Source organism: Dromiciops gliroides, chromosome 1, assembly GCF_019393635.1.
Source record: "Dromiciops gliroides isolate mDroGli1 chromosome 1, mDroGli1.pri, whole genome shotgun sequence".
NCBI classification, from domain to species: domain Eukaryota; kingdom Metazoa; phylum Chordata; class Mammalia; order Microbiotheria; family Microbiotheriidae; genus Dromiciops; species Dromiciops gliroides.
In genome coordinates, this window is record NC_057861.1 from 18,597,222 (window position 1) to 18,611,076 (window position 13,855).

At 46.8% G+C, this 13,855-nt stretch overlaps 1 protein-coding gene across 7 annotated transcripts in view; it reads left to right on the forward strand.

Moving 5' to 3' along the window:
- MSI1 (musashi RNA binding protein 1) overlaps nt 1-9,971 on the forward strand; it is a 32,128-nt gene extending 22,157 nt beyond the window's left edge. For 5 of the 7 annotated variants that reach the window (XM_043977318.1, XM_043977317.1, XM_043977320.1 and 2 more), the window contains 4 exons: nt 5,685-5,753; nt 6,042-6,229; nt 6,807-6,872; nt 8,035-9,971. In XM_043977318.1, the coding sequence (XP_043833253.1) occupies nt 5,685-5,753; nt 6,042-6,229; nt 6,807-6,848 (299 nt within the window). In that variant the 3' untranslated portion in view covers nt 6,849-6,872; nt 8,035-9,971. The remainder of the gene's footprint in view (nt 1-5,684; nt 5,754-6,041; nt 6,230-6,806; nt 6,873-8,034) is intronic. The other 2 variants (XM_043977319.1, XM_043977316.1) reach the window with 1 other exon arrangement.
- The last annotated feature ends 3,884 nt before the right edge of the window (nt 9,972-13,855 follow it).

The window sequence follows — 13,855 nt, forward strand, 5'->3', positions numbered from 1 at the left end:
ATGGAGCTACCAAATCCTACAGATGTATGAAATTCATGGCAGTACAAAAGAGATTGGTCTAACCATCCATATAGGAAAAACGAAGTACAAGAAAAATGCATTTTTTTAAATCTAGATATAGAACTCAATGGGCAATCACTTAAACCTTAGTCCATCAACCTGAACTATAAGGACAGATGCTGCAAGAGGGACAGTGAGTTGAGTCCAGCTATGATGAGGAGGAAGGTTAGATGAAATCACTTTTGAGAAACTGCATGGTATTTTCATTGATCCCCGAGCTTCTCATGGCTACAAAAACCCATCTCTTTAACACTCATATTCTGACACTAACATACTATTCAGCTCTAAATCTGATCCGTGAGTCAAAATTGCAGGTCATCTAAAGTGCTATGGGAAATCACATGGTGGGTATAATTAGGCAGCAGGGAGTTAGCCATGAAGACTGGCTCATAAGAAGATACGGTAAAAGAAATAATCTCGGGGCAGTTGGTGGCGCAGTGGATAGAGCACCAGCCCTGGATTCAGGAGGACCTGAGTTCAAATCTGGCCTCAGACACTTAACACTTACTAGCTGTGTGACCCTGGGCAAGTCACTTAACCCCAATTGCCCCACAAAAAAAAAGAGATAATCTCTTTCATGTAAGACACGTGCTCTTGGAGAAAGGAAGTCAGCCAGGTGTCTAATTCAATTCAAAAGACATTTATTAAATGCCTTATGTGTACAAGACCTCAGACTAAGTGCTGCAGTTATAAAGACATACTTCTGGGAAGAAGACAAGAGGTGCTATTAGTATTCCAATGCCTCCAAGCTGTTGGAAGAACCAAAAGATCTCAGGCATAACAGGCAAATGTACAATGGAGAATTTGTAGAAAGACCAGGAACAAAATCTGATGAGATGAGAAGGCATGAAAGAGAATGGAATTTGCATTATAAAGGAGTGCATGAACACCCACACCAATCTAAGAAGCAACTCAACCAAGTCCCAGGTTGGTACCCTTGTGGGGACTGGACTTTGAATCTGTGTGTACTCCATCATTCCCAAGAACCTGAATCAGGACTGTATTTTCAGAAGAGTATGCCTGGAGCCAGAGGCCAGCCACCTGAGTATGGATCTATATAATGTAGCAGTCAGTCAATGAATCAACAATTATTAAGTGCTTACTGCATGCCAGGCACATAGTAGGTGCTTAATAAATATTTCTTGAAAGAATAAATGAATGGATGCTAAACACCAGAGATACAAAGAAAAGCAGAAAAATAGCCCCTCCCCTCAAGGAGCTTAAAGTCTAATGGGGGAGACATCATGAAAACAACCATGTAGATACAAGATCTGTACAGAGTAGATGGAGGGCAGACTGGAGGGGAAGGCAGCTGGGGGAATCTGGAAAGGCCTGTAGAAGGTGAGACTTGAACTGAAGCCAAGGAAGCTAAGAGGCTGAGATGAGGAAGGAAGGCATTCCAGGCATGGGAGATTGCCAGTAAGGGCAAAGGCATGGAAATGGGAGATGGGAGCATCCTAGTCAAGGAACAGAGAGTAGATCAGAGGAAGTGGATGGTAGAGGAGGTAAAAAGGGATGTAAAATATAAAGCCTGGAAAGGTAGGAGGGAGCCAAGTTATGAAGAGCTTTACATGCTAAACAGAGGATATATAATAGGGAGCCACTGGTGGTTCTTGAAAGAAAAAAATCACCTTGGCAGCTGAGTGGAGCATGGATTGAAGTGGAGAGAGACTGGAAGCAAGGAGACGAAAGGGAAGACTATTGACAGTCCATATGAAAGACGATTAGGTCTTAAACTAACTCGGTGGCTGTATGAGTAGAGCAATGACATATAGGAGAAATGTTATGAAAGTAGAAATGTTAAGATATGACATGTCATGCATTGAATGGGTGGCACAGTGGATGAAGGAATGGACTGAGTTCAAATTCTGAGATACTTATCAGCTGTGTGGCCCTGGGAAAGTCACTCAACCTCTCTTTGCCTCAATTTCCTCATCAGTAAAATGGGGATAATAATAGCACCTACCTCCCAGGTTGTTGTGAAGAGCAAATGAGATATTGTTGTAAGGTACTCTGCATACTATATGCAAATATATAATATATGCATATTATATTTTAAAGTACTTTTTCTACTACATGCAAATATATACAGAGCTATATAAATGCTAGCTATTACTATTTTATTATTATTATATTGGGGTGAATGAGAATGAGAAATCCAGGTTGACATTGAGGTTGTGGGGGGCAGCTAGATGGCACAGTAGATAGAGCACCGGCCCTGGAGTCAGGAGTACCTGAGTTCAAATCCGGCCTCAGACACTTAACACTTACTAGCTGTGTGACCCTGGGCAAGTCACTTAACCCCAATTGCCTCACTAAAAAAAAAAAAGAAAAAAGAAAAAGAAAAAGACTTGAGGTTGTGGGCCCCCATGTGACTGGGAGGAAGGGAGTGCCTTCAACAGTAATAGAAAATTTCAGAAGAAGGTAGGGTTTTGGGGTAAAGATCATGAATTCCATTTTGAACATGCTGAGTTGGAGAAGCCTAAGATGTTCAGAGGCAGCTGGTGACACGTGTCTGGAGCTCAGAAAAAGAGGCTAGGGGTGAATATAGAGATCTGGGAATCATCGCTGTTGAGCTGATCATTGAATCCACGGAAGCCCACCAGACCGCCAAGTGAAAATGTATAGAGAGAAGAGAAGAGGTCCCAGGACAGAGCCTTAGGGGACCCCCAGGGACAGCAGCAGTGGCCTGGATGATGAATCAGCAAAGGAGACTGAGAAAGCAGAATCACCAAAACCTTGAAAGGAGAGAGTATCTTGGAAAAGGTTGTCAAAGGCTGCACAGGTGGAGAAGGGTGAGGATGGAGAAAAGATCTTTCCATTTGGCAGGAAAAAGATCCTTAGTAACTTGGGAGAGGGCAATTGAAGCTAAACAATGAGGCTGGTAGCTGAATCACAAAGGGTTTAGAAGAGAGTTAGAAGGGACACAGCTAGGTGGCCCAATGGATAGGAGGACCTGAGTTCAGTCTGGCCTCAGACACTAACTGTATGACCCTGGGCAAGTCACTTAACGCTGATTGCCTTTAAAAAGGAGAGAGGAATGGATAGAGCACTGGCCCTGGAGTCAGGAGGAACTGAATTCAAATCTGTCTTCAGACACTTGACACTTACTAGCCGTGTGTCCTTAGGAAAGTCACTTAACCCTCATTGCCCAACCAAAAAACAAAACAAACAAAAAAAAAAACCAAAAAGGAGAGAGGGGGCAGCCTCGTGGTGCAGTGGATAAAGCACCGACTCTGAATTCAGGAGGATTTGAGTTCAAATCCAACCTCAGACCTTGACACTTATTAGCTGTGTGACCCTGGGCGAGTCACTTAACCCTCATTGCCCCACCCAAAAAACAAAAAAAAAAAGAGAGAGAATGAGAGAAGCAGAGCTACAAATTTAGGGTTATATGGCTTTCTCCAAGAGTTTAGGAACAAAGGGGGAGGAATGATATATGATGATAGCTAGCCAGGATGTACTGATCAAGCTGAGAGTTTTCTAAGGATGGGGAGATGTGAATAGGTTTGTAAGCAACAGGGGGAAAGTCAGTATACTAGGAAAGAGACAGGAAGACCTAGGTTTGAACCTCATCTCCAACATTTATAGGGACTTTAGCAGCCACTGAGGGCAGCTTAGGTGATGCAGGGGATAGAGTGCTGGACCTGATCTCAGGAAGATGCCTGAGTTCAAATCTTGCTGCAGACATCAGGTATGTGACCCTGTGCAAGTCACTTGTAACTTCTGTCTGCCTCAGTTTCCTCATTTGTAAACTGGGGAGGTAATAATAGGTACTTGTAATGCCCACCTCGCAGGGTTGCTGTGAGGCTCCAATGAGGGAGATGTATAAGCATCCAGTTATTATTAGAAGTGGGAGCTGGGGCTGGAGGAAGTACAAAGTTGGACCCCATCCCTGCAGAGGATGAACCCCATTCAACATAGGAGCATCATTGGGGTGAGGTGTGTTATAGTTTGATCCGGTTAGAAGGTGCAGTGGGCATACTTGGGCAGTAGAGGGCACTTGTGCCTCAGTCAGCACCAGGCAGCTCCCGGGCTTAAACCAAGAGGTGGATTTCTAGATCCAGAGCTGGGAGGGAAGAGGGGGCTCAAAGGCCATCTGGTTTATACAGACAAGGAAACTGAGGCTGAGGGCTTCGGTGACTCGCCCATGGTCCCACATGTAGTAAGTGGAAGAGTGAACCTGGTTCCTCTGGCCCCAGATCCAAATGATACAGGATCAAATGAAATGACATTTATAAAAAGCCCTTAGCACAGTGCCTGGCACATAGTAGGTGCTATATAAAAGCATTCCCTTCCCCTGGTGCCATGTTATTCCCAGAGGAATAACCATTCATCCAAAATCTATAGAACACTACTGTGTTTTAAAGTACTACTGTGTGTATAGAACTCCTACTGTCTGTATGGAACTCCTACTGTGTGTATGGAACACCTACTGTGTGTATGGAACACCTACTGTGTGTATGGAACACCTACTGTGTATGACTAGCCCTACACCGGGTACCCTAGGGAGTACAGAAAAGTTCAAATATTTCTCAGTTGAGTAGGGGTTCAGAGGGTCAGACTAGGATGACTGTGCTAAAGCTGGGATGGCCATTGAAAGGAATCTAGCACCACCCCCTCACTTTATGAATGAGGAGGTGACTTGCCCATGGACCCACAGGTAGCAAGTGGCAGAGTGCGGGATTAGAACCCACACCACTCTCACTCCAAATCCAGTGTTCTTTCCATTGTGCCCTGCTGCCTTCCTTGATGACCTCCTAGGTCCCTTCTAGCTCTGAAATTCTGTGACTTAAAGGGCACAGGCCTGTCCTTAAGCCGCTTACGGTCTAATATAGAAGATGAGGTGAGCCCGCAGAAAACTGTAGGGCAGGATATGATATACACAGCATAGGAGTTGCACAGGACCATGGGAGTTATAGGGGAGCAACAGGAAAGAACAAGCATTTATTAAGCACCTACTATGTGCCAGGCTCTGTGCTAAGTAATGTACAAATATTATCTCACTTAATCCTCACAACAACCCTAGGAAGTAGGTACTATTATTTCCCTCATTTTACAATTGAGGAAACTGAGGGCAACGGTGACTGGTCCAGTGAGTGTCTGAGACAGAACTTGAACTCAGCTCTTCCTGACTTTACCCACTGGCCCACTTGGCTGCCATATATGGATCAAGGCAAGGGAGATCACTGGGGGCTGGGGTGGCCAGGGCAGGCTTCTCAGATGAAGATGGTGAGATTTCAGTGGTTCCAGTTTCAATGGAGACACCAGTCTTATCATTCACTCCCAGAGCTGCCTTCAGCCCCACTCAAGGGGCCACATTTGGCGCATCTGTAGCTTGCATCTTCCCCACTTGAGAAGAAAGATGGAGACTCCTCCCTGGGAGCAGAGATGGCCTTGGGCCTGTTCTTCCATATGCCCCCTTGAAGTAACGACTCTGGGAATTCTCTCTTTCCCTCCACCATCTGGCTCTTCCTTCCATCTCCACTCTTCCCCAGGGAGGGCCTGAGCAGCTGCCCAAGGCCCTGCCAGGATGGGGACTAAGTTTCATGGGTCTGTGGAGGGGTGATCACTATGCTCTGTGAAAGAAGAGCCGTCTGAGGGACTGGTGTCTTTTCTTTCAGCAATCCCACTCACTGCTTACGGACCAATGGCCGCAGCAGCCGCCGCAGCTGCTGTTGTCCGAGGGACAGGTGAGACCAACTTTGGGTGTAGGGGATGAAAGCACTGTGCTAAGTGCTAGGGATACAAAAGGGGAAAAAAGAGAGGTGTAGGCCTCTCTTGGGCAGGCGGGAGGTGTTTGCCTTCCCACTCTTGGAAGGAACAGAGGCATTAACTCCATTGAGTTGCTCTGGGTTGGGTCTGGGGCCCACTTCTCCCCTGGGAGGAGTGGGCAGTGGGGAGGTGTGGGTGGTGGGTGGGCAGGCATGGTGTATTGGGGAAGGGGCTAGCCTGTTGGGCTCTTTTCTCTGGGTTGTCAGGATCTCACCCCTGGGCGCTGGCTCCCCCTCCAGGTTCGACACCTAGCCGTACAGGGGGCTTCCTGGGCACCACGAGCCCCGGCCCATGGCCGAGCTCTATGGGGGCGGCCAACCAAGATTCTGGGGTCAGCAGCTACATCAGCGCTGCCAGCCCTGCCCCCAGCACTGGCTTCGGCCACAGCCTTGGGGTGAGTAGTCTGAACCGGGTTTGGGTCTCCCATAATGCTGTTGTGGGCCCTCGGGGATGGGGCCCCACTTGAATTGAAGGGAAAGGGGAACCCCATGGTCAAGAAAAGAAAGGGCAGGAAATCCAACAAGGTTAGATCATGCTCTTTGGGGCAGGTAATACCTCAAATACCCCGTTGTTTGTGTTGATTTGTTTTTGCTTAATTATAAGGAACAGTTCCCTTGGGGGGGATCTTTGGGAAGGGATATAGAGTACCCCCAAAAAGGAGTGATGAAACATTCCTCTCCACCCCTTAAGAAAAGAAATCAGTCTTATTAATAAAGTGGTATCAGGGGCAGCTAGGTGGTGCAGTGGATAGAGCACTGGCCCTGGAGTCAGGAGGACCTGAGTTCAAATCTAGCCTCAGACACTTGACACTTACTAGCTCTGGGACCCTGGGCAAGTCACTTAACCCCAATTACCTCACCAAAAATAAAACAAAATAAAATAAAGGGGTATCACAGGAAAGAAGACCCTCTGAGAGAGTCTTATCTAACTTTCTCTGTTGAGTTTGAGAATTTGGATTCTTCCTCTTTCAGGGTCCCTTGATTGCAACAGCTTTCACCAATGGGTACCACTGAGTCAGGGGACCAAGGAGGCAGGAGGTAAGAAACCCGTGAAGGGTTATTATGGAGGTGGGGAAGAGGGAAAGGGCTTGGAAATGAAGCAGGGGGAGCCTGAGGATATCAGAACTAGAAGGGACCCTGGAGATGTGGGGAGTGCCATGCATCCTTCAACACATCTATTTCTTATATTTCTCCATCCAACCTGAAGCTATTGATTCCCATTCAGAGGATGGGGTACAATGGAAAGACCTTTGGATCTGGAACCAGAGGTTCTAGGTTCTAATCACAAGTGCATCAATCGGGAGCAGGAAGGAAACCCAAATTCCATTTTACAGAGGAGAAAGCTGAGGCAGAGATTGCTCAGAGTCACACAGCTAGTAAATATCTGAGGCAGGATTTGAATTTGGGTCTTCTAGACTCCCAAGTCCCTGCTTTCTATCAACTGAGTGGCCTAGATCTGTGTGATCATGAGCAACAGTTATCCCCTGTCTGGGCTTTTGTTTCCTTATCTATAAAAGGAGAGGTTGGGTTAGAATCTCTCCCCCTCTTTTCAACTTTTAGGGATCGTGGTGAGAGATAGATACATAAATACATAGGTAGATACATAGATAGATAGGCAGATAGATGGATAGATGGATGCATGCATACATACATGCATACATGGGTGGGTGGATAGGTGGATGGATAAATGATAGATGGAAAGAAAGAAAGAATGAATGAACAACTATAGGCTGCTTGTGGGGAGAGGGTGGAGAGTTGAAGGAGATAAAAATGTGGGGAAAAAAGAGAGAAAGGTGTGGATTATCGCAGAGCCATAACTGGCCATTTTGATACCAGAGGCAGAGAGCACTGTTCAACTTTTAAATTCATGATGTGAAAATAATACCAGAAGCAACTGAGATAAATTTGATTGCTCAGGACGTATTGTGTTCCTACAGTGACTTCTAGGCTTTACACCTGATAAATCTCAGTGCTCTGGTACACAGCCCCAATTACCCAGCCCTAGTTCTGACTCTGGATAATCTAAGACCTGGCATTCAGGGGTTACAAAGAACAAGCTAAGAAACGTGTTGCTGTTTAGAAGGGAGGGTACTGGACCCCAAGAAAGTAGGGTTGGAAAAGGCCATTAGTTGGAGGACCACAGTCGAGGAGAAGGGGTGTAACTGGTTCTCCTTTCCCTGCTCTCTTGTATGTCCCCCAGAGCCCTCATCGGCAGCTGCCTGAGGACAGTGAGCTGCAGGACCAGCAGAAGCAAAGGGGAAAGGGGAAGGAGGCTCGGTCCATCACCCCGTCCCCTGGCCAAGCTGCACACTGCCTGCAGACTGACGGGCTCCCCGCCTGCCCCCGCCCCCCTCCCCCCCTCTGCCTCCCACCTCCCCCCATGGACATCATCTCACTGCCCTTACTAACCTCCCCCTGCTCCCCGCCTCCCTCGGCTTCTATTTATTTTGGAGTAGATGGTAGCCTCCTGATTTTCTCCCGTTGGGTTTGCACCCCTTCCCTTTCTTTCTCTCTCTTCGCCCCATGCTTTAGGTCTCCCGAAATGGCTCATGTGCTTGTGTTAGCTAGAATGATGGCGGGAAGACGGGCAGGGTCCACTGCAGGGGGGCCCGGGCCTCCCTCCTGCCTTCGTTTTATTGTTTAATTTTTTAAAATTCTAATCTTTCTTTCCTTTTTTCTTTTTCTTTTTGATCAAAGAGAGAGAGAGAGAGAGAGAGAGAGAGAGAGAGAGAGAGAGAGAGAAAGAAACATTTTTAAAATTGTTTCTTGGTTTGTGAATGTGAAGCTCCGGGCTGCAGGGTGGGGGCCAGGGGTGCCCGCACTCGACGAGAGAACACGTGTATATTTTGGTCTGTGGCAGCCCAGGTTGAGGCTGAGCAGGGCTGGGCTGGGGGGGGTCAGGTGAAGCCCTGGAGATCTGTCTCCTGTATGATATTGTAAATACTTTGAGGTGAAGCCCCCACCCCTCCCTGTATTCCTTGCCAGGGTGGGGGAGGGGCCTCACCTCACCCCACTCCATGGGCCCCTCTGTGAACCCCTCCCCTCCCCCCACATGGTTACTGTAAGATTTTTGTTAGGGCCTCCACTTGGACTGGGAAAGGGAGGTACCCTCTCTCTCGCCCTGGAACCCAGGGGGACTCCTATGGGCTACCGCCCCCACTCCTGCCCCAAGCCCCAACTTCAGATGGAAGGGAGGGGGGCTTACCACCTTACCACATTTGAAAGGAATTAACTCTCCAAAGGGTCTTCCCCCACCCCCACCCCCTCAATAGGCTGGACCCTCATGTTTCCTGCCCTGGGCTCACCATGGGGAGGTCGGTGTTAGAAGGGGTAAGGGTGGGTGACCCCAGGGGCAAGCGAAGGGCTTCTCAGGGATCCCCCACATTCTTTCACAGCAGCCTCCCACCTGGACAGGCCACTCGGCCATTCTCCCCAAGGTCATGGTTGGAGCCCCTTGGCAGCCCTGTGGGCCTCCCCCTCCCCCCAACTCCCTCTCTGCCTCAGTGACCCCTCCAGCACCTGGACTAGGGAGAGAGGGTGGATTTCAGGTCTGATTTCTGTGAACCAAAGACCTGACTGGGGTGGGAGGACTGGAGGCTTGACGGTTGCTTCCTGCCCCTCCCCAACTCCCACCCCAGGGAGGTTGGACAGGTCCAAGGCTAGGGGTGTCCCACGTGCCCCTACCCCTCCTCGTCCCCCAGCTACCTTTGGAGAGTTAATTATCAGTGTGAGGTGCTTAACCTGTTAGTGCAGAGAACATGAAGCAATAATCTTTGTTACTGAGACGCGCGGCTGTATGTCTTTTTTTTAAAAAAATATTTCCTAATAAAAGAGAAGCTACATTTTATTGGTTTTTATTTTTATTTTCTACACGTCTGAGGGAGCCCCTGAGTGGTTCTACCTCCCCCCTCCCCATCCTTCCCCACCCCCATCCTCTTTGTTCCCCTCTCCTCCTTAGGGCTTGGGGCTGGGGCCGGAACTCTGTTCTGTGATTCATTCCTGGTTTTTTTTAAAGATGTTAAGTGGTGTTTTGAAACCAGTAAATTTGCCACTCCCTGGTATCTGTTCTCTCCACATCTGTAACCCTCTTTCCAAGATTTTTCAGTTTTAAATTCCTAATAAATTATTTGAAAACGGTGCCAGTCTATGACTGTGATTCTTCTGTGTGACTTGGATTTAGAGAGGGGTTCCTCAGGGACCATCTGCTCTTCTTTGCTCCTTCTCCTTAAGGGACTTGCCTTGAATCCAGAGAGGACCCAAAGGCCTTGGATTTGAGAAGCACTTTTGGGTCACTCTCTGATGCTAAACAGAGCTGTGTTCATTCAGGAAACTTCTTACCAGAGTCCTCATTCATCCATTCAATAAGCCTTTATTAAGTACCTGATGTGTACCCTCCATTGTATCTAACCCTAGGGATGCAAAGGATTACAGACTTAGAGCAGTCTGGAGGTCCTTAGAGGACATCAAGTCCAACCCCAACATTTCACAGGAGAGGAAACTGGGGGCAGCTAGGTGGCACAGTGGATAAAGCACTGGCCCTGGATTCAGGAATACCTGAGTTCAAATCTGGCCTCAGACACTTGACACTTACTAGCTGTGTGACCCTGGGTAAGTCACTTAGCCCCCATTGCCCGGCCAAAAATAAAGAGAGAGAGAGAGAGAGAGAGGAAACTGAGGCAAGTCCAGAAAGTTTAAGTGACTTGCCCTGGGGTCACACAGGTAATGTTCAAGGTGGGGTTTTGGACCCAGGGGTTCCTATCTCCAAATTCAGTGCCCTACCCTTTACACCACATTGAAAACAAAACAGTCCCTCCTCTTGATAAATGTTTGTTGATTTGACTCAGGGAGCTCACATGTGATGGGTATCACCTTTGAAATTTAAGGTAAACTGAGGCATAAAGTTCCAAGCACATTCAATTTATTGGTAAAGCTGGCTGTTACCAACCTTTAGCTCCTCAGCAAGCCAAAAGACCCTGAATGAGGGCTGACAGATTATTTTATGGACAATAGGAGAAACACCACAAAACTAGAAGGCGGCATCATAGAAGGGGGAAACAGCGTGCTTGGTTCCAAAGTCAGAAGCAGTTTAGGCATGGGGAACATGATTGGCTGGAAATCTGGAATGCAGGGCTCACAACAAGCCCTTCTTCATCTTGTTGCTGTGGAAGCTCATTGGTGGTGTCTACCTACGTGGACACAGCGATAACAGCCCAGACTTTCTTGAAGAACAGCCAGTACTGTAAAGATAACAGCCTAGACTCCCTGGCATCCACCTCCACCCTTCAAGGATAACAGATTTCTTCTAATTGTACAAGGACAGCTAGTGGTATAGAGATCTTTTCTTTCTTTTTTTTTTTTTTTGCAGGGAAATGAGGGTTGTGACTTGCCTAGAGTCACACAACTAGTGTCAAATGTCTGAGACCAGATTTGAACTCAGGTCCTCCTGAATCCAGGGCCGATGTTTTATCCACTGCGCCACCTAGCTGCCCAGCATAGAGATCTTTTAATTAAAGTGATTTCTAGGAAAATTGAACTTCAAAAATTTTTAATAAACATCTTTATTTAAAGTTTTGAGTTCCAAATTCTATTCCTCCTTCCCTCTCTCCCTTCCCCCCTTCCTAAGAAGTAAGCAATCAGATATAGGTTATACATGTGCAATTGTAATGTAAACCATTACCATATTGGTGATTTTGTATAAGAAAACTCAGAAGAGGGGCAGCTAGGTGGTGCAGTGGATAGAGTACTGGACCTGGAGTCAGGAGGACCTGGGTTCAAATCTGGCCCAAGACACTTGACACTTACTACCTGTGTGACCCTGGGAAAGTCACTTAACTCCAACTGCCTCACCAAAAAAAAAAGAAAAGAAAAAAGAAAACTCAGAAAAAAAAAAGTAAATGAAAGAAAGTGAAAAATAGCATGCTTCAGTCTGTGTTTAATCAATATCAGTTCTTTCTTTGGAGGTGGATCCCAAAGGGATTGTCTTCGATCACTGTATTGCTGAGAAGGGTTAAGTCTTTCACAGTTCTTCATCAAACAATATTAGTGCCTGCGTACAACGTTCTCTTGGTTCTGCTCTCTTCACTATACATTAGTTCATACAAGTCTTTCCAGGCCTTTCTGAAGTCACCCTGCTTGTCATTTCTTATAGTACTATAATATTCCATAACCATCATATACCACAGCTTGTTTAGCCATTCCCCAATTGATGGGCATCCCTTTGATTTCCAATTCCTAGACACAACAAAAAGAGCTACTATAAATATTTTTGTACAAATAGGTCTTTTTTCTCTTTGGGGGGATGTCAGAAACTGAACTTTTAAACTTAACTCAGAGACAAGCTTGACTTGGGCAGCTAAACAAAATGTTGGCAGTTACACAGAATAGAATCAATTATGAAATAGAATGATGGAGAGAGAAGAAGAAGAGTTGTAAGAAGAGTGCCTGAAGGTCTAGGTCAATCAATCAATCAATAAACATTTGTTAAGGGCCGACTAGGTCAGCCATTGTTGAGTGGCTTACCTCCCTGATCAGAAAAGGTAGCTAGGGGGCAGCTAGGTGGTGCAGTGGATAGAGCACCAGCCCTGGATTCAGGAGGACCTGAGTTCAAATCCGGCCTCAGACACTTGACACTTACTAGCTGTGTGACCCTGGGCAAGTCACTTAACCCCCATTGCCTCACAAAAAAAAAAAAAAAAAAAAAAGAAAAGGTGGCTAGGTCCAATTCCAGTTCCGCCCAGGATTCTTTCTGGATCTTCTTCAGCTAGCGGAAGCTGGAAAAAGAGGTTCACCCCATCAGAGCAGATAAGAGGGCCCCAGGCCCTGAGGAGTAGGCAGCTCCCTCACCATCCCGGCCATGAAGTTTGAGCCCTCTGATGGTTGAGCAAATGTTCCTGAGGCCCTGAGCACTAGAACCCTGGCACCCACATAAGGCTTGGCCTCTAGGTTTCCTAGACTTGGGTTCCAAGTCTACTTTCTTCATCCCTTTAGGTCAGGATGCAACAGGCATCTGTTAAAGGTCTCCTACAACATACACCAGGCTCTGTGGGTAGCACGGGGGAAATTGAGTGGTTTTCACTTCTCCAACTACTTACTGGATATCTTGACTAGGATGTCTCATAAACTTCTAAATTAAAAACAAAGCAGGGCAGGGGCAGCTAGATGGCGCAGTGGATAGAGCACCAGCCCTGGAGTCAGGAGGACCTGAGTTCAAATCCGGCCTCAGACACTTAACACTTACTAGCTGTGTGACCCTGGGCAAGTCACTTAACCCCAATTGCCTCACTAAAAAAAAACAAAAAAAACAAAGCAGGGGCAGCTAGGTGGCGCAGTGGATAGAACACCAGCCCTGGAGTCAGGAGTACCTGAGTTCAAATCCGGCCTCAGACACTTAACACACACTTACTAGCTGTGTGACCCTGGGCAAGTCACTTAACCCCAACTGCCTCACCAAAAACAAAAAACAAAAACAAAAACAAAAAAAAGAAAAGAAAAGGAAATGAATGTTGAAAACTACCCTTACATGTAACTGGAAAAAAAATAAAATAAATGTTTGTTGCACTGGAAAGAAAGCAAAAAACCAAAAAAACAAAGGAAGTTACTATCAGGGGGGTAGCTAGGTGGCGCAGCGGATAAAACCCCAGCCCTGGATTCAGGAGGACCTGAGTTCAAATCGAACCTTAAACACTTGACACTTATTAGCTGTGTGACCCTGGGCAAGTCACTTAACCTTCATTGCCCCACCAAAAAAAAAAAGAAGAAAGTTACTGTCAGCCTAGGCTACGTTATAAGAGACACAGCTTCTAGAACTGGAGAAATGATAGTCCCAATGGGCAAATGCCACCTGGAGTATTGATTTTGTTCTGGGCACCACATTTTAGGATGGGCATTCCCAAGCTGGAGCATGGAGAGGAAGGCTACAAGGATGGTGAAGGGCCTCGAGATTATTCCATGTGAGGAATGGAGTTAGAGGCATGGAGGTGTTGAATCTGGAGAAAACAGGAGAGAAGACATCATCGCTGTTG